A 21663-nucleotide genomic window follows, 5' to 3' on the forward strand; every position below is an offset into this window, starting at 1 on the left:
CAGAAGTAACATTCAGAGAACTCGTATGTGCTGTGAGTCTCATCAGGACTCTAAATCAGAATGGATGTAGCTAATACAAGGTGCAGAAAACATGTTCCCTCAGTGAAGCTGATTCCAGACATTTGCACAAAATCTTGACCTTGTATTTGTGAATTTTAGCGTGAACGAGGAATGCTTTAGCTGCTAAAGCTTTTTCTATTATGATAAGTTAAATAAAGATAATTAGTCATTCATTCACCTTAATGTGCAAAAGAAAACAGACTTTGAATAGGCAGTAGATCCACATTTTGAAATAAATTATTGTGTAGAAAATAACTTCAAATTTCAATCATAGAAATTTTAATAGTTATAAAAAACAACATTGCTTGAAATCGTATTTTGGGGATTAAATCACGGAGGGTGCAATTTGAAAGTTCAAGATAATAATTAATCAATTATTACTAATATTAAAACGGTGTGACCCAAAAAGCAACATTTGTCTTTTATAATTCAGGTTCAGAAAAATAGTTATATAGTTATAACTTCTTTTGCTGCTGCTGTCATAACAAAACACATTTTACAGTAATTAAATATACATATTTATACATACCACTTCCATATGAATGTTTCTCTTGAACAACTTTCATTTCTCTGAAAGTGACCTACATGTCTTTATGACTCTGTCATTTGATTCCTGCAGGAGATAATCACAAACTCCACGTTAACGCTGGTGCTTCATCTCACCAACGTCTCCTTCAAAGACAACATGCACAACTTGACGTGTGAGGCTGAGAACCAAGCTGGGCCCAACGAGGGGATGGTGCAATTGGACATTGAGTGTAAGTGCCTGCGAAATAAAGCGCTGCGCTCCTGAAAGCTCACGAGCTCAATGCAAGTCGCCGGCCTTAATGGAGGCGAGGGCGAGAGCACACTGGGATCATTTTGTTGTGCAGGCAGGGTGGACGGTTGTAGAAAGGAAAAATGCACTGCGCTGATTTCTTCTAAATGCCCCCTCTACAAATATGGGTACGTACGCACCATGCTTCTAATGGAGCTCTCTGTCCTCTGCCACTCAAACCGGCGACTGGTGAGAAGTGTTAAAATAATATGAGTGAAGGGCTGCAGGTACAGCTTGGTGTTTAATGTAGGGATCCAGTAAGAAGACAAAGGAAGGTGAACTTACCTCATCTTGCTCTTCAAGAACTCCACGACCTTATCTATTCTGCACTTTTAAATTACAGATGGAGCTTAACTCTGAGGGTCTGCTGCTGCTTTCCGCTTTCAGATGCATTAGTGCACTGAACGGTGAGCAACACCAAGGAGCGACAGCAGCCAGTAGTCCCACAGAAGACAGTCAGTTGCATTAGCAATACATTACTGCAATACTACCCAAACAATATCATACATCTCCAACTCAATGACACTCATTAGAAAATAAAGCCAAAACTACGGGGGCGCCAATCAGCTGTATGAGCATCAAGGGACAGATAATGAACATCAGGAAAATGGGGCGGATTACACGCCCTCAGATCTGATTTAAGCTGGTGCTAATGGACTTTTCCCTCCCAACTCCGGAAAACCGCTTCTTCCACGGTGATTGGCAGTCTGTAAATGCTTTAGTGCTGCTAATCCATCAACATCAGCCCCAATGGTGGACAGACACTCGTTAACCGCTGGCCCTTTAATTACTTCTAATTACCTCCCAGAACAGTGGGAGTTTATTGCTGAGTGGCTCCTCGTGCCATTGATTCATGCTACACATGTGGCTTTCTTTTCATAGCATCCCTGCTCTGAATCAGCCAAGTTGCAACATCGCCTTCAAAGCATGGAGTTAACACAAACCTACTACGGACACAGATATCATAATTTTAGTGTTTTAATTATTTATTCTACATCTTATCAGTTTGGAAGGATTATGCAACATCTAACTTTCATAATTTTTTAAAAACAAGTTTGATTTAGTTATAATATATGGAGAGATTTAAATTTATGTTTACAGGATCAAATATATGCAAACATCTGCCACAAATGACACAAACGAGTCTTGCCTGAAATACATGCTTATTGTAGCACTTTAAGACTTTGATGCAACTCTGGCTGAATGTTCGGTCTGAGGGGTCGCCCACCAAGCATGATCTGCCCTCATGGACGTGCTAAATGCCCTCTGGGCAAAAAGTTTATGGTTAGAAGAGACAAAGATTGAACTGTTTGGCAGCAATAATAAGAAAGCGAAGTGAGACTAACGGACATAAGATGTCAGTTTAGCAGCTGTGGGTTCGTTTCCCTGGTTCATGGTGCAGGTCCAGGTTTCATAACATGGAAAAATGCACAAAGAAGGACAAAGTTTTGATTCTGGAATGTCATTCCTAAAGAAATGAGCTCAACTATACAGAATATGTGAATTCTGTGGTAGGAAACCGATTGGTGTAAAAATATGAATCTGTTGAAATTGTTCACATTAAGAAGTTAAGAGCAATAATTTGGGTTATTTGGGCAAATATTTTCACCATGCTATTCATTCAACTATCAAGTTTAAAGTTAAATATTTATTGAGTATGTTAATTTTTTTATTTGCAAAGCAAATACTTAGCTATAAACTATTTGTTTACTAAGCGGCCCAGGCTACATATTTAAACGACAAACTAAATATTTAGCTAGCAATCTAAAGATTTAGGTCCAAACTGAATATTTACTTGTATATTTATATAAATATGTGTTGTAAAGCTAAATATTTAGCTTCAAATGAAATATTTAGCTCAGAAGTAAATGTGTGGATAATGTACAAAAATGATAAATGGAAGTATCAAAATAAAACTGAGTCTTACAAACCTCTGTACAGAGTCCTGTCCTGCTGGTGCAGTCACTGTTGCTGCATGTTTTGAGCTGAAATATTGTAGATGTCAAAAGGAAAAGAAACGGTGATGAAATGTTGACCTGAGCAGAGATTGAAGTGAGTCAGTCGTGCTAACTGTGACTTTTCCAGAATTAATTGTGGCACATCTAAATTAGCTCATTGTCTAAATCTGAAATTATGTGTGACAAGCAGCAGCTAAATGAAATATAATAATAGCCTTTATTTTATCCCCTGTAGCTAAAGGGACTGCCAGTGAATGATTAGTCAAATATGATAAATAGCAGTAATTTCCAGTGCAGCGCAGTGAAGCAAAGGGCACAGGCCGGTATCCCCCTTTTAACAGCACTTTCCGGGTCAGAGTTGCAGGTTAAGAGCAGAACAATCTCCAGGGCGGAGTGAAGGGTCTCTGCACTTGAGGGTTGCGTTCGATCTAAATGGGGCCATTTCCTGTAACTTCATGTCCGTGAGACATAGACATAGAGCTTCCAGGTAGTTTTTGTGGTTGGGAGCGCGGCGACAACTGGGATTTATTATTCATGGCAGGTCGTCAAAGGTTTGCAGTTCAGATGGAGAGCATTGATTCATGGAAACTCAGAGGGAACGTGCAGCATGCAACTGTTCTGGATGATAAAGTGATGGAAACATTTACAGCTCCGTGCAACTGTTGGTATCAGTGACTAAATTTACAGCAGATGAAAATTCAAGTTTCCAGTTATATCTGGAAACCAGAATCAGGACCTGAGGAACTCAACAACATTTCAATTGGGTTTTTTCAACTTTAAAATTGAGTAATAATTAGTATATTTTAAAAAGAATTATGTATTTGTGACATTTTTTGCAACAATCTGCCTAAAGATAAAATTCAAATTTTGTTTAAATTCACCATAAACAAACTGACATCCGGGATTGATATCAAGCTCAGTAAACTATTTGATTTTGAAAGGACACTCATGCTGAATTTTGATCCATTTTAATGTCTTGTTCTTCACTGTTAATTTAACTACACAGTTCACTTTCCACCCAAGTCATGGTTCAATGTCTTTCTATCCAATATAACTTTAAATTAGTTGCAGAAAAGCTGCGTATTTTTGAAGATTTTTTTTTTGTAAAGCATATTTAAAATATTCAGTAGATAATTTAAGTTATGGAACTGATATAGGAAGTCAAAATACCACTCAACCTGTCAAGCAGCCAATCCAGAATGGCGGTACTGCTACTTTACAATTTTTAATGACTGGCAATGAATATGAAGAAGATTATCTTACCGCTGGGACTGTTCCCACCGTCCCAATTCATATCAATGGAGGTTGAACTACAGGGGTTTTAGAGAGCGTCTCTTTGCTTAACAAACGGAAAAGTGTTGATCAAATTCTTTCAAAATGACTTAAAATATAAAGAAATAAGAGTGGATAAAAGTAATTGTAAAATGTATTTCTCTGTCGTATCTCATCTGAACCTCATGCAGTTCCAGCCAAAATCATCTTCTTCAAGGACGCCGTGAAACATCACCACTGGTGCTTCCCGTTCGCCGTGGACGGGAATCCTGACACATACATCTCCTGGTTCTTCAACGGAGAACCGTACAGAAAAAACAACTTCATCTTCATCCAGTTCATCCCGGACTCGAACGACGGGTCAGTGAAACATGGCTGCCTGACCTTAAACAAGCCGACCCACATGAACAACGGAAACTACACTCTGGTGGCGGTGAACGAGCTCGGAGGGGAAAACGCCACGGCGTTTGGGATGTTTATGGAGAATCCTTTCGATAAAGGTGATCCTGAGGGAATCATTATAGGTGAGTTCCTGGGAAAAGATGCGACTGATGGTCGATCTGAACTAACAGATGTTTTACAGTCGAACAAAAACGATAATCAGCTTCACACATTTTCATACATTTGCTTTAATCTTGTTCCTCCAACTAAAACACCATTTATTGAATTTGGTTTTTTTTTGGTCTACCAATCTAAGTTTATTTTGCATTAAATATGTTTTATATTCTCTTGCGTCCCTCATGCTAGTCTCTAATGGGTATCCAAGTAAGTTCTCAACTAACAATGACTCCATATAACTTCTGTGTATCTTCTCAGTGTTAACTTCCTGTGTGTTTTGTCTCTCAGGTCCATCAAACAAACCGGTCGTGGACGTTACGGAGAATTCAGAGAGTCGGGTGTTTGTGGTATGAGTCACCATCATGTTCACTCTTTAGATTTAGGCCAGGCCAGTTTATTTTATTAAACTCGTGTGTTTGGCAGGTCTCTGTTGCTGTGGGCCTCGCTGTGTTCACCTGCATCTTTCTGCTCATCACAGTTTTGATCATTAACAAGTGTGGTCAGCAAACCAAGTTTGGTATTCACCGTAAGTGAGTTCTTCACATTGCATGACAGTAAAACCACATGTTGACACCTTACAGGGGAATTCACATTTTGTACTTCCATTTGTTTCTCTACTGTTTCTAAAAACAACCCAAAGCACTAAAAATGCACAGCCATTAAAATATATATATTTTATATTTTTTATGATTGACTAAAATGCATATTTCATAAATTCAATGTTTAATTTTTGATCAGTGACCAGAAATTTTGTTAGAAATAAAAAATATCTCATTCTGTTGCCATTAAAATTCAAATTTTTCAAATTAAAGTTCAAATTTTTCCCCAGGTTTTTTCTCAGTTTCCACAAAATGACAGTTTGGAATCGGAGATGTTTGTGTTTTTGGGACGTAATGGACTAATACGGCCCTGCACTGTGATGTAACGTTGCTCACAGGCAGCTGCTGTTTGTTTGTTGGGCAAAGTGCCTTAATTACAGCGTAGACCTCCGCTGCCCACCGCCACGTGGTGAGAGCCATTAAAAACGGTGGATGGACAGATTGATGGATGGATGGATGGAGGAAAAGCCAGCTCCGTGTGGACACCCCACCCTTTTCTCTCCTCACTCAGAGCTCCTAAGTGTGCCTGATTGCCTAAGTGGACCGTGCTCCCTCTTTCCTTCCCTCCATCTCCTCTGGGCTCCCTCGTTGTTGTTCCATTTTCTTCTGTTTTGGACTCTGGGGGTTCTGTGGTTTGCCTTTGCTGAGTGGATTTCACAATTTGGGTCCCACTTGTTTGGCTTTTAATACTTTGCCATAGTCAGGTGTTGCTAACCATCCAGGCTTCCTGTATGGTCATTTTTCCTCCAGTTCAATGTGGCCTGATTGCTGCATGGTTGATGATGGTGATTATTAGAGCTTGTCATCATCTGTCACCATGGTACCAACAATTGGGCCGCCAAGTTGGTAGTGGAGCATGTTTGTCCTTCAGAAGGGAAAAATTGGGCCAGAATGGCTTCTTTTGTTGGCTGCTGCAATCAGAAGCGGTTGGAGACTGATTAGGTGTCATGTATCCGTCAGCCATGCTTGTCTCTTGTGTTTCATTAGGCTCATCAGTTCTCGGTAAGGAGGATGACCTGGCCGTCTCGCTCCGCTTCATGAATTTCGGGACCAGCCCGCCTTCCTCTGACGAAGACTCTGGTTTATCAAGTTTCGTGGAAAATCCGCAGTACTTCTGTGGCATCATCAAGGACAAAGACATGTGTAAGTGCCTGTGCAGTTTATGCTCCATATACATCCGCTCTTATTACAGTTCCGTTTAATTCTTTAGTAAATAGTTTCTGACACATTTAGAAGGTTTTTAGACGGATTCTCAAGGTGTGTTTTTGCACTCTTGATGCAATCGGCTTATATTTCAGAAAAAATGAGTCAAAAAGTTGGAAAAAAAAATCCCTCTTAGACCTTAAAAGAAAAAACACCCTGATCCTTTTACTCATGATGTCCTTTGTTAGCATCATTTTTTCCAAGTTAGTTATCAGCTCTGAAATGTGTTTAGGATGGTGATTAGTATCCATCTGTGAGTGAAATGATGAAGTGGACATAAATATGATTAACCCAAGAGCTGGAGAGCAAATATGCTAATTCACATACCAATAACCAGAATTGTACTATCAAAATAAAAGCTGGGTCATAAAACCTTTCCATCAACGTCTGTTCCTCTGAATCTGTTGCTAAATGTCTGTGTTGCTATTTAAGTGGCTCATCCTACATTTTACACTGATATGCTGAAATTGTTGTTGAGAGGAAAAGAAACAATGATGAAGTGTGTCAGTCACAGTAGCAGGAGTTTAATCAAAGATTCGCAAGACTCAACTTTTACTTTGGTAGTCCACTTCTGGTTATTGGCAAGTTATTTTAGCTCAGCAACTAAACATTTAGCTTTCCAAATGAATATTTATTTTGAGGTTAAATATTTGGTTTGCTAACTAAATACTCAGCTGCTAACTAGATATTTAGCTTGCTATGTTATTAATTATTGTTGCAATAATTAGATAAGTTAGTTGCATGTGGCATCTTTTAACATGTTTAACCTGGACTGGGTGTGAAAGACTGGAGCATTTGGTTTCCACAGGATCAGATAGGAAATCCAATGTGGCAAAAACTCTACACTCTTATTGACTTTAAACAATTTTGCAAAGAAGTGTAGATAAAAAAAAAACACCACTAATTTCCAGATCTCAGAAATGCACAAACATTCAAGTTATTCACACAGGACTTGATTTGGATCAGTTTTGATCACCTAATAAATTAAATCATCAATTGCAAACAGATTTACTCATCTTCATCTAGTATTAAAATTAATTTCATAATCATTTAAGGGATGCAATTAGGGGATGCATTGGTATTTTCCCCCGTGAGGATAAGCAGGTTTGAAACTATTTGGACTGATCAGCTCCAGGCTTTAGCGAGACTTTAGCTCCTGAAGACTCGCTTTGGCTTGGATCAACAGATCTCAGCAACGGCTCCCTCACAGCTGTGTCTCTTTCTTGTTGTTGCAGGTGTGCAGCACATTAAGCGGCAGGACATTGTGTTGAAGTGGGAGCTCGGTGAAGGAGCGTTCGGCAAAGTCTACCTGGCAGAGTGTGCGAACCTCAGCCCCGACAGCGACAAGATGCTGGTTGCCATTAAGGTGAGGAAATCTTACATCGTCCCCTACGCCGCTTCAGAGGCAATTTAACAACTAATGTGCTCTAAACATCTGCAGTGAAAATGTCAGCCGTTAGTATGTGGTCGGAGCAGAGGAGTCGCCGGTAAAGAGGCTGTTTGTGGTAAAGAAAACAGAAAGTTTCTATTCCTGCTGCAGCAAAGCTACAGTTAGTGTTCAGAAGTCCTGATTCTTCTCTAAATGCCAACCCTGGTCCAGAGGATTATTGAAGTGCAGCTGTTTTCTTCCAGACCTGAAAGAAAATGCATGGAAGCTTTTTTTAGTTTTGAATAAATCGATCAAAATGTCCTGAAATTTCTTAACAGTAATCCATCTCTTCCATTTTTCCTGGAGTATAAATGTGATGTTACATAAAGGCTCGTTTCTGTTAGCTCCTGTGAAATAGTCACATGGTAAAAGCTCCTCACCTGAACATCTTCAAGTTACAGTCGGGACATTAATTCAGATATTTATAGTCTGATGTTTCCATTCGGTTATCACATGAATTTTGAGAAACCTTTTATTTTTTTATAGAGTCATCATAAGACCGGATAACTTAGTAATAATAAATTCATAAATTAATCTTATTTTGCTACATTTATATCATTTTACATATGACAATAAGTACAGAACTTATCTTCTCTAGGCACTGAAAAATAAATAAAATAATACCCAATAAAAGTCGACTTTAACTTCTTCTTTTCAAGCTGTTTCCTCCTCCATGTTGGAATAATACTTGGTGGTTTTAGAGTGAGCCGTCGTTGTTAAAAGGTGGTTTTATATCCAGCTCCTGTTACACCAGGTTAATGAAAACAACAGAGCGAAAAATTTATACAGGGAGATGATGGAATATGCATCTGCTCACATTTATCAGTGCATTAATCACACGTCAGCTTTTACAATACAGCTTCACTCATCTTCGCCAAGGCGTCATTCTGGGATCATCCCCTCAACGTTCAGACTACATTTCTTCTTAATAAGACAAATCTTTTAACTACTTTTGAATTATTTTATTAAAAGATTTCTTGACTCAGAAACAGGACAAGTTATGGTAAAAAACAGTACAAAGAACAAAAGGTAATTAAATTGAAATAAGTTGAAATGTATTTTCAACAAATCATATCAAAATAAGACAAGCAGTGGTGAAATTGAAACTTTGCTAGTTTCTTTTATTAATTCCCAAACAGTTTTGCTCATGATCAGATGATAAAGTAATAAAGTAAAAGTGTTCCAGTAATAAAGCCCTGAGGAATCCCAAAGTAAAACAAATCAAAACAGTGAATATTCTCCAGAGCTGTACTGAGCTTTCAAATAAAAACAACACCGCTCATATTTATAAAAGTCATAAGAAATTAAAGCGCTACAACAAACACTTGACATTTTGTTGCCAATTTATTTTATTTTTTCTTTAGACTTCCTTTGGTATAAAAACCCCATCACTTATTTGCGGCATGCTCTTATACATTTATATTATAATTTCACTGAAAAATGATCATTTTCAAGTTTGCTTGCAGCATTTTAGACACAGTTTAATCCAAAAATAGGTGTTATTCATATTAAATGTGATAGAAACCAAACATTCATTTATCTTTCTCATAACTGAATTCACAAAAGTCAACTTATCTTTCAATGAGCTTCTGAGTGTATTTATTTATGTGTGACAAATCATTCAGGTATTGAATGCTTTAAGAAAAAATGCTTTAATTAACCTTTTAAATGATATTGAACACATTCACAGGCTTGTGTTATTTAATTATATTTGAAAAACAACCCCCCAAAAAATGATCCACTAAGTGCAAAAGGTCAAGTAACATGATGTAACAGAAAGCGTCTTATTTTGGTGCCACCGTTGTTTGTTCACAGACTCTGAAGGATGCCAACGAGTCGACGCGGCAGGACTTCCAGCGGGAGGCCGAGCTGCTGACGGTCCTCCAGCATCAACACATCGTGCGTTTCTACGGCGTGTGCACAGACGGCGAGCCGCTGGCCATGGTGTTCGAGTACATGAGGCACGGAGACCTCAACCGCTTCCTCCGGTACGTGCAAGACCACACATCCCGCCTCTGCAGTGGGCCGCCGAGACTCCGCCGCCCGAACTGTTGGTGCTCATGCTGCTTAATGTTAGACCCCTAAAAGTATTGCATGAAAGGCAGCAGCAACGCCTTCATGGCAAATGTGTCAGAGTAGGAAAAGCACAGTAGGAACGTTTCCCAGCAGTAAGTCTGCTCTCACAATACAGAAGGCTGAATCTGAAGCAGCTAAGTGGAACACAGCCATCATGCCTTTCATCATGTACAGCAAGGCTGAGCGGATTGGTGGAATAATAATATGGCTAAATGAATGAAGAAGAAATTAGTCCCCCAACTGTAATCTTTAGGGGGAAAAAAGCTCAAAAGAATCTTCTGTAGCTGTGAGGTTGAATGTTTTCTGTCTGATCAATAGACTTTTTCCTATAAAACATAACTAATAGACTCATGGTGGATCATTTGGACCTAACATTCTGAAGCGTTGAAGCAGAAAAGAAACAGAATTCATTAGTTTTGACTTTTTTCTGCTGTTTTAAATATTACATCTTATGCATTAGCTTTAACATGCAGGTGTTTCCACACTTCTCAATAAAATACAGGCCTTTGAAGTTCTTCCTTTGTGATCTGCAGACTGTGGATTCTAATTTCACTCTAAATCAGTGGAATTATTTTCTGCATGCAAAATTAACTGAAGGCTGTTTCTGTTTTCTAACTGCTGAGCTTTTCAAACTGATTCTTTTCTTCTCTGCAAATGGTCAAACGTCTGATTTGCTTTGTCTGTAAATAACTTCTAAATTAAAAGTAGGTTTGTCTGAATAAAGGTCTAATTTTTGCAACTTTCCAAAGGCTGTTCATTTCTTGTTAATAACCGCAGAAGGTTCACTGAGGCACAATTGCAAAAGGAGTTTCATATAAATTGTATTTTCTGTGCTCTTGTTGCCGTCTCAAAAGTAGAAGCTCCCTGGTTTCCAGCTCTTATTTTTTCCTGTCAACTTATCACTATATCACACACCGGCTCCATCAACATATCAAGCCTTCACGGCTCTAATGTATGTGATTCATGCGTTGAGACTCTCCTGCAGGTAATGGCAGGCCACATGCTGGCGCGGATCCACTCAGGTTCCCTCTGATCGCGTCTTTGAAATGAAATTCTCTGCATTTTGTCTTATTCGCAACATAAATAGCTGCTCTAAAAGTTCCCAAAAAAAAAAGAAAAAACACTCAGAAATGTTGAGAAATATGTGGTGAAGGTTTTTCCATATTTTGTTGTAATATTCAGATTTTCCTTAAATAGTAGAAACAACCTCTGTCTTATTTTTAAGTCCTTGAAGAGCAGCGTCTACTTTCTCGTGACATCCGGATTGGATGGAAGAAAAACTGGAAATTTTTTCATCTTTTTCTTTTTTTTTTAGTTGAATCTGAATATCCTGAGGATCCTGGTGCATTGATCTCATATTTAAACTGAAAATCTAACAAATATACCAAATACAATCAGGCTAATTTGTGTCTGAATCTGAATTTGTGTCAATTTTGTGTTTTAGCAATGCAGATATGCCAAATACTGGCTGAAGTTTTTTTCAGGTGACCCAGAATAGTTTTGAAATTTACTAATCATCAAGTGTAAATCCATAAATTGTAAATATAAAACTTTAATCAAAATAAAAATGAGGCTTTAGGGACATTATGTGTATGTATTTGTAGCAATTATTTTTGTATAAATGAAAGAAATAGAGAAGGATTATTGTGCAAACGTTTTTTTCAGTTTCCCAAAAGAATTGATGACTTCACAGGCTGTTAGGTTTTTATTGTGTTTATGGGGGAAGAAACTGTCTCTGTAGAGCCATGAAACGAAATAGAAAGTCTAAGTGTGTCTAGTGTTCTGCAGACTGCTGTTTTTCTTGACGAAAAACTCCAGAACCAGAACGCTCATCTTTATCTTTTGCAGATTCTTTATGCTTCAAGGATAGAGTGATGGAATATCATTTTCTCTGCTCGGTTCATGTTAGGTTGCATAATGTGTGAGCTAAATAAACCTGGAGCTCCAGGATGTGATTCAGAACAAGTCAAGGCCGAGGGCAGTTTCATTATTAGCGAAATGGTATCAATAAAAATGATGAACTTTAATCTTCAGAAGATTTTTCTGTATAAAGAAACACTGATAAAAAAAAAAGAAAAATATTTGAGCTAAAGCAGAAAAGTCTGCTGTAATTGATAATAAAACTTTTTGAATTTTTTTATTTAAAAATTCAGAAAGCAGGGAAGTGAACCAATCAGAGCTCAGACTGCATCTTGGAAACAATCTGAGGAAGTATCTGAGTTGAAACAGATCGGCGGGTGTCCTGCACAGGAGACAAACTGGAAATGAAAACACACGCCAAAAAAACCCCAAAACCACACACACACACGTGTGCGCATTCACACAGGCTTTTTCTGAGATATATATTCAGGGACGGTTCGAAATCACATTTCCAGAAAACAGAGTGGGTGAGTTCTTTGAGAGCCCCACGTTGCAGCTGCTTTCCCACCCTGCCACCTGCCTTTTAAACTAATAGTGATTGTATAGACAACTTCCTTTGTAATATGGAGAGGAGAGAGATTAGGATGGATTGATGACACATGGAGACACATCAGCTGTGATTTGCTCATTTAGCCAGTTGGATGTCAGAGTGGGTGTTCATGATCCACAGAAACAACAGCGCGTTAATGTGCTCTGCATCTCTGAATTACATTATTGCAAATCAATTGTGGGCGTATTACAAGCCTCGTGTTTTCTATTAAGCGTTGGCTTTAAATGGCTTTATTGTGGCGCGGTGGTGCTGGCCACGTCTGTCACACTCCTGGGGCTCGGACTGGATGTGACTGAAAGTGTTCAATCTGCAGATTGCTCGCTGAGGTCATTGTCCCTCAGGTGACCCAAGGTTGGTGCCGTAATTACAAATACGCTGAGAGGCCAATCTGAGTGTTTTCATAATCATAAACAGCCAATAGTAGATGAATCACTACAAGGACCTGCAGGTTCTTCAGCCATGTGGGCCCACATGACCTTGTCTGCATTTATTACGGCTCTCATGTTCCGCTCTTGAAATACAAACATATAACAGTAGCTATTGTGTTTTAATATACAGGTTTCCATCGTGCATTGAAGAACAGCTGAGGTTCGTTTGTCAGATTTTGAAAGGAACAACCTTGTTTCCGATATTTCTTATGATTTTCTTGAATGTCGTGTTTTCTTGATCTGTAAGCAGAAAATCACCATAATTAATGGCAATAAAGAGTTTAAAACTCCATTCTTTGTGTGAATAATCTAAAATGTTTCACATTTTCTAAATTATTGTAAAGCTTTTAAATAAAACGGTTCACTTATTACTCATCCATGAAGCTGAGTGAAGTTGTTCCCCATCACCTTTTTCAAATGAAATGAAGCAGCGACTCCCCCATTCAGCTCCTTCAGACTAGCCGACAGCAGTTAGCAAGCAGCTGGTGGCATTATAGAGCTACTAATCAGTAAATCTCTGATTAAAAAAAAAACATTGTTAAAGGATTAACAGGAGTGATGCGGTGAAAGCGTTTCAGACCCAATTTCAAGGCACTAAATTACAAAATCATATTTAATATTAATTGCATTTATAAAGCAACTTAAGTTAACATAGTTACTCAGATATGCTTGTTTAAATCGTATAATACTGCCGACTTAAACAACTGACATACGCATAACAATAGCCGGCACCTGTCCTCTGTTTCCCCCACAGAGCTCACGGGCCGGACGCTCGTATCCTGGAGGAGTCCAAGTTGCCCCCGCTGGGGCAGCTGACTCTGCCCCAAATGCTGCAGATCGCCGCCCAGATCGCCTCAGGCATGGTTTACCTGGCGTCGCTGCACTTCGTCCACCGCGACCTGGCCACACGCAACTGTCTGGTGGGAGAAGGCCTGGTGGTGAAAATCGGAGACTTCGGTATGTCCAGAGACATCTACAGCACAGACTACTACCGGGTACGTGTCCAGAGCTCCACAGACGTTTCCTTTGACGTTTCTTCTGTGTGGTTAAGTGTTTGGTTGGATGGACGCCCTCATCCTCAGGTCGGTGGACGTACGATGCTTCCGATCCGCTGGATGCCGCCGGAGAGCATCATGTACAGGAAGTTCACAACGGAGAGCGACATCTGGAGCTTTGGAGTCGTTCTTTGGGAAATCTTCACCTACGGCAAACAACCCTGGTACCAGCTGTCCAACAGTGAGGTGATTAAAATTACTTTTATTGGAACATTTTACTTTTCATGTTCAGTTCGGTGGAATATATTTCATATAAATTATTTTCAGTTCTTACTCTAAAACTGAAGTTAAATTGTGTTGTTCTGGTTTTGATGAAAACAGAAAATTGTTGCTCAAATGACACAAGCAGTGTCTTAGTTTATCCCTAAAAGAACTGGAAAAATCCCCAGTAAAACCAGTAACCACGTATTGTTTTAGGCTTTTTCCCCCTTAAACTGTTTGCAGTTCCAAACTGCTGATAGTGGTTTTTATGCTTCCAGAGGTAAAACACCAAATCTGGTAAAATGTCTGGTAGTCGCTGATAGAAACATAAATATATATACATACTACAATATGTATGTAAGACAAAAAATTCTTGAAACAGGTGACTTTTCTGTGAATAATTTGGAGTTAAGTTGCACAAAAAAAATCCACAAAATAGGCAGGGGTCCAATTTATTGCCAAAAAGGTATTTATTCACTTTGCAGCAATCCCTCCTCCTTAACAAGAACATGGTGATAGTGGAAAGAAAAAACAGTTTGAACTGGAAGAAGCGTCCCATAGTTCTTAATGCCTGTAATAATTCCATGTAACTTTAACTTTCATTTCAGCTCTGATGGTGACCAGCATCTACTGTACATGTTTTGATTTGAATTAATCAAATTATTATTCTTTAAATGAACTTTTTAACTCATATTAGCACAGATACCCGAGTCTGGACTGTTTTTCTCATCATTTTACCTGTCAGCCCTTTGCAGCCTTACATATTCTGCACTCTTGAGCTAATCAATAAGTTCATAGTAATTAAGGGCGGTCCAGTCTGGCCTTTTTAGCTTAAGCACCAAGAAGTGGGTCTCCACTGTGACCGCAGCGGTGCTATTACAGGCCAGGAGCCGCTCTTCTTTCCACAGTCGGGTGGATCACTTTTCTTCTGCACTCGATTCTAATCTCATTGGCTTCATTTTTGCCCTATGCCAATAAGGTGTAACCTCATTATCCTAATCTGTCTCGCCTGGTGAGGGACAGGTGAAATTATCATGTTGCCTAAATACTGAGCGACGGAGATAAATCACCCCAACCTGACGTGGCGGCAGCAGGCATTTCAGCAGCTCCTCAGGAGTCTCAGTGTTCAGCCATGAGCCCCACTGACTGACGGCTCGTTTTGGTGTGAAGTAGCTCTGGTGACGGGCGTCTTCTGCTCACTTAATTAGGCAAAGGTTAACAGCAGTAAGAAGAGTCAGGTGGAGATCCTCCACTGTGCTTCATTCACTGAGCAGAGCGAAGCCGTGAACTGTACCAGACTCTGCAAAAGTTACTGGCTGCTTCGATTGTCCCAGACGTCGCTGCTAATGGACACAGATCTGTACAGAGTAATGTTGCTTCTAAAGATTAAAACTGGTGAGGCAGGAAGTCTGGATTCAGAAAGTTTAGTGCCTATTAGCAAAGCTATTCAAGCCTACAATAGCATCTCAATTCTAAACATGTAGCAGCAGCAACATGTGAACTTTGAGTGGGTTTAATAGCACTTTGCATCAAGCTGATGGTTACAGTAACTAATATATTTGTTATTGACGTCATATGTCTATTTATTCAATAATTTAGCAGCAAAAAGGGTTTTTGAATTGAAAAATTTCTTGTTGATTGCAATGTTTGATTAAAGTTTCTTAAACTTTCTGAGAAAAATAATGTACAGAGTTACTGAAGCTCCATTAATGGGTTGAGCCAGGAACCTTTCGCCTGAGAATAGTTCCTTCCCATCAGAAAGAATGGCATAATTATTATTGCTATCAGCTCAGTGCGGAGAGATTCAAATTTAGATATGGAAAAGCTAACTTCATTGAGTTAATGGCCTCAACTACTCTATCGATGTCTCCAACCAGGGAAGAGAGAGACGAACAAAGCACCAAGCCGAGAGTGTTTTCTCTTCCATACAGAAGATCAGACGATGATTTCCACCAGAAAAGACACTTTAGGAGAGAAAAAACCCAAAAGGAAACAAAGCTGATGTTTAAGGTAGCATTAGTAATTTGCTAATTCTCTGTGGAAAAACAATTTACTCCAGATATTGAGAAGTCTTAATCTAAACCAGAGGTGCTGCTGTCCATGGTGCTGGACACTCGCTACATGCTAAAGAGGCAAACATTAGCAGACACTGATGTTCAACAGTCTCAGAATTAAACAATGTTTTTCATTACTTAATAATCAAAACCTGCTAGATTTAGGGAGGCAGGAAACATTAGAGCAGTGCAGACATTTTTAGCTGAAACTGCGATTTTTCAGCCTCATTTTGCAAACAACCTGTATTTTATTTTTTGTGAGAAAGGTGCACACGTTGACTGATGTGAACCTTGGCTCATGCCACATGACTGTCAGAAAATCTATTTCATTGGAGATCCGTTTGTTGATTTTGATTGGCTAATTAGAACCAATGATGCCTTTAATGAGCTCAGAAAAAGGTCGGTTTTCTCAGCTGTTTATGGGATGTTTGCTGGTTACTGGCTTGTGTGTGTTGTTGATGTTTTGTACCATTCCTCACTAAGACAAACAAAAACCTTGACGGTTTTGAAAAAGCCGAGTCTTTTATTCTGTCTGAATAAACCTCTCAGCAAACATCATCACAGGTCCTACAGAACAAATCAGCTCGAAAACTTCACAGCTTTTAAATGTGATTGTCTGCTCCGTAAATAGACGATTCTGTTTTTCCCCTCTATTGTACTGAGCTGGATCCAGAAAACTACAGGCTACCTGCTACACATAAAGATATATTTCTGTTGGTTCTGCAGCAGTGGAGTGGAATGAAGCGACGCAGCACAAAGCGACGCAGCACAATGAAAAGCAGATAAATAGGACATTGCTGAAAGCAGCAAGAGGATGCTGTGTGCTGTTCCAAAACTTGCATTGTTCAAAACATTACATATAAGAAAACATGAACAGTTCATAATGGATATGTAAGGAAAGATCAATCCTGAACTGGCTGAGACTGTTTGTGTTTTCTGCTCTGAGTTTGGAGTCAGGCAGTCTAAAGAAATGAATAGTTTTCTGGTTGTTGAGGTTCTTCTACTTTTCTAAGTTTCCAGATGGCAGGAAGTGAGTGACTTCAAACAGGATGTGAGTTTTTATAGATGAGACCAGAACTAAGCTGGAGGAATAAATCAAAATATTTGTCTCTCTAGTTTTGGCTCACTTCTCCTAACAACATTGCTTCAGTTTATTGAGTCTTCAGTTTCTGCACAGCTCTGTCCAATCATTCCAATCACTTTGAGGCTGGACTTTGACTGGGCCATTGCAACATCTTGTTTCTTTTCTTTTTCATCTGTTGTGGATTTGTTTCTGTGTGAACAGATGTGGCATATTGGACTCCATGTTTCTCTGTTCTATAGAGCAGTTCATGCTCCGGGAAATTCGACCCAAATACGATTCTTTTTGCCCATGTCTGACTTTCTCACAGCACAATTCCAGTCTTTTCACCTGATTTGTGCCTCTTCCATATGCGATACTTGAACAGAATAGAACACAATAGAAATGTTTTCTTTGTCACATGGACAACAAAGCTAAAAGTGCCTTCAGTTGTTGTCAAAAGCACACAATAAGAAAAAAAGCTCAAATGTAAGTGACAGATTTCAAAGCGTCTGATGTTTGAACGATCTTGTGGATTTTCAGCCGCCATGAGCGACAGACGCAGTGATGGGGAGATAAATCGCTCACAGAGAAGTTTGATTGCAGTTGCATTTAATTAGTAACCATGTAAACATAAAAAAAAGGATTTCAGCAAAACGCTGTAATGTAAGAAGACCTGCTGTGTGAATGTAACTGAGGACTGCCGGGTGTCCAGGTGCTTTTATTCTGTCTGATTTAGGGATCACCAGATCACCAGCCCTCCTCCTCCGTGCTTTCCTTTGGCCTGAGGCTGTTCGGGTTTCTCCAGACATGTTGCCGTGTTTTATGTCCAGGGATCTCAGAAGTCTTCAGCTTCATGCAGATGGACCTTTGCAAACTTAAACCTAAATCTAATACATAAGTTTTACTTTTTCTGCCTGTTTCTAACTGTCCTGCAGGAACTTTAACATGCAAACCGAAGCTGCTGGATTTGAGGTTTTTGTTAATATGGTATTATGTGTTGTTTTTGTTTTGCTGCTGTTTTGATCACCTTTTGTAAATTTTAGAACTGAAAGAGGATTTTTTTATTTGTCATGAGACTAAATGATCTAAGCTCTTTGCAGCTGGCAGCAGAGCTGAATGCAGTTGTGTCTCCTCAGTGCTTAGAAAATAAAGATGTTGCTGAAGTTGAAGTTGGAGTTGATGTAAGTTTCTCTGTAGTGGAAACGTTATCTTTCTTACAGAGTTGCCCATGCAGGCCTTGATTCTGTAGATTGAGGCACAAAAGTTGTCACAAAAATAATAATCTGATTATGGACCAAAGTCATCATGGGTGTTTTTCTCTCTGCATTCTTCCTTTGGAAAACATAATTAGATTTGATCATTTGGTGTCGGCAGAGTCGAGCTGTGACATTAGCAGTGATGAAGATTATTGTGTTTGACTTGTTCTTTTAAAAGTGAACATTGGAAATTGTTTGTTTTAGCTCTTATAAAGAGCTTTTACCACAAAGCTGAGGTTCTGGCCTGAATACGCAGCTGCCTGTGGGGCTCGGCTCCCGAACACTGAGCTTATTTAGACACCTTTTTGACACCGAGCTTTGTGGTCTCAATTTCTTGCCACAAAAGCGGGTAAATCAATACATTCACTGGATCCATACATAAGAGCACTGCTGATTTATTCCTGCTGGGGCTACAAGGAAACATGAGGGATCAGCCAGCCTGGTTAAAACACTGTAAATACAGAAAACACTCCAGATTTTAAAGCCTTTATGACCTTAAAAAACATCTAGAATAATAAAAATATATCACTGGAATGATCTAGGCTTTACTTTGAGCACATTTATACTCTGGTGCTGCTGCTAGTTTTTACCTCTAATAATTCCTATAAGATTCCATGTTTCTAATTTATTAATTTTCTTAAACTGCTCAATATGTAGGAACTGTTAACCCACGACTTTTTGTTTCCCTGAGGTGTAAATATAATGTGACACAAAGGCCTGTTTTACACAGGATGATGGTTTATTACCAGCAAAGCAACCCCCAGACACGTCATCAGTTTCTTTGAGGCAGGAAAATATTTTTTTAAAGTTCTACCATCACAAATGTAAACATGTGAAGTTCAGTGAAATCTGTTGGAACTTTTGTGCTTTAAAATCCAGCTTTTCACCAACGAACAGTCCAGGGGAGGTTAACATGAAAACTGCCCACATGCCCACTCCTTAGCATGGTGGAGGCTCTGTGATGCTGTGGGCCTGTTTCTCTTAAAAACGCTGAGAAAATGGATGGCCTTCTTTGAAACAGAATCAACCTCACCTGCTAAAGAATGTTTTAAAATATAAATATAACAAATTCAGACTTTAGCAGTTTTCAGTTTTTCATTGAATAATTGCATTGAAATTCCTGGACAGAACGACGTTAACAGGACCAACAATATATATTTAAAAACAATGGGCATTTTTTCTACTTAGAAGAAAACATATTCATCAGTTTTTCTGTCAAAATGTTACATTTGTCTGTATTTTAAAACCTAAGTATAGAAATTAAAATTGTTTATTTAAAAAAAGTGATATTTTTTGTTACTGAACAAAAGCTTTATAGTCAGAATACAGAGAAAAATACTTCACTCATTTCATAAAGTAAAAAGGATTTCTTGAAAATCTTCTCAAAGTTGCAGTTACGCCTTTCCCTAACACACTTCTTCCTTCCACTAAACTTTCTATGAAAATGTTTAAATTTTTGCTGTTAGTTTTATGAGTCTGTCCCAAGTTTGTGAAAAACAATTACTCATTTAAAGCAAAAATCAAAAAACGCTTTTCATGCTGTCCTTTTCATTCTTCATTGAATCAGTCAATGTTTTTTCCGTCCCAACAGGCCATTGAATGCATCACGCAGGGGCGGGAGCTGGAGCGGCCCCGCACCTGCCCCAAGGAGGTCTACCTGCTGATGCACGGCTGCTGGCAGCGGGAGCCCCAGCAGAGGATGGTCATCAAGGACATCCACAGCCGCCTGCAGGAGCTGGTCAAGAACCCACCCGTTTACCTGGACATCCTGGGCTGAAGCGGGCCGAGACGCAGCCGGGGAGCAGAAATCAAAGACTCAAAGCGTTGGGATTCACGTTGGTCACTGTAATCGGCTGATTTTGCTTCATTTAAGGCTTTATTTCTATTTTGGAGATGAGCTTTTTGCCCCATTTCTACTCGACTCAGAGTCCTGCTTTCTCCCCTGAGCTGCTCTGGAAAAATGTCAAATGTTTACCAAAGTGTTAAAAAGTTTATCTGCTGTGGGATCAGTGGGATGGGATGTGCATGAAAAGTGTAACTTGAAAATGAGGATTTCGGAAGATTTTGCAGCTTAAAAAAAAAAAGAAATGTTTTCTGGATTTGGATGCAGCAGGAAGGTATTTGTGTAACTTATCTGAGTGAGGGGTTCATGTAAATGTAAATAAGAAAAACCCAATGAAAGAATGTTTTTCATGTGTCAAATTGTCTGTATCATATACTTATTTTTCAAAAAAAAATAGTTGGGTATGAAGTGGAGAGATTAATCCCCATGTTTACATTTAATGTGGACAGAAATGCATTTCCAATCAGCAGCGGTTTGACCTGCGACACACACTCCACACTGGCCTTTTCTTCAAAATTAGCAACATTTTAACATGCGACTGAGAAAGTAAAAAAAAAAAAAAAAATCAAAGCTCTGCAGTGAAATCCGGTAAGAGGGCGAGATGGTGGGGGGAAGATGGTTTGAGAGGCAACAGATGGGTTAAAGAGCGACTCCAGGAGGGACAGATGGCGCTGAAAGTGAAACTGGAGAAAAAAAACAAGATCAGGTGAACAAACCACTGCAGCGCTTCATGTAAATACTACATGTATATACTACACGTATATACTCTGTATTAGTGTCGCATTTATGTACAGAAGAGATCAGAAGTTTACATACACATTTTGGGGGCATGCATTATTAATCTTGATTTATTATAACCAACCAGCTTTTTATTTTTTCCATCAGTCCCTGGCTCAGATAAAACATTTAGTTGCACATGTTTGAATTTGTGCTTTTTCAAGTGTAATCAAGCTCAGAAATTCACCCTAATTTTTTTCAAAAACACAAAATATCACCAAATATTTTTGTTTGGTTTTTAGAGCAAATGTCTTAAGTGCATCTGAAGTAAGAAAACAACTTACAAGTGACTTTCCAGCTTATTTAGAATCAATAATTTCTTAATATTCATTTAAAAAGTACTAATTTCATTGTCCAATTTTTTTTACTTACCGCACAGAAAACATGTCTTGTAAGTGAAATAATTTTCCAGTGAAATATTCTCAATAATAAGAAATCATTGGCTTAAAACAAGCTCATATTTCTTGCCTAAAAGTTACTTGGGAATTAGCTTTGTCTTATTTCAAGTGTATTAAGATACTTAGCAAAAACAAAAAGTGGACAA

The 21663-nt window shown here is 38.9% G+C and overlaps 1 protein-coding gene across 1 annotated transcript in view; it reads left to right on the top strand.

Moving 5' to 3' along the window:
• Positions 1 to 21663, top strand: part of ntrk1 (neurotrophic tyrosine kinase, receptor, type 1) — a 31751-nt gene extending 10088 nt beyond the window's left edge. Inside the window, 10 exon segments of the mRNA XM_055047193.1 lie at positions 680 to 818; positions 4299 to 4631; positions 4855 to 5012; positions 5089 to 5191; positions 6252 to 6407; positions 7703 to 7833; positions 9712 to 9884; positions 13625 to 13865; positions 13953 to 14111; positions 20091 to 21663. Of these exon segments, the coding sequence (XP_054903168.1) occupies positions 680 to 818; positions 4299 to 4631; positions 4855 to 5012; positions 5089 to 5191; positions 6252 to 6407; positions 7703 to 7833; positions 9712 to 9884; positions 13625 to 13865; positions 13953 to 14111; positions 20091 to 20276 (1779 nt within the window). The 3' untranslated portion in view covers positions 20277 to 21663.

This window comes from Poeciliopsis prolifica, unplaced genomic scaffold, assembly GCF_027474105.1.
Source record: "Poeciliopsis prolifica strain line A6 unplaced genomic scaffold, Auburn_PproV2 SCAFFOLD025, whole genome shotgun sequence".
In the NCBI taxonomy this organism is placed as follows: Eukaryota; Metazoa; Chordata; class Actinopteri; order Cyprinodontiformes; family Poeciliidae; genus Poeciliopsis; species Poeciliopsis prolifica.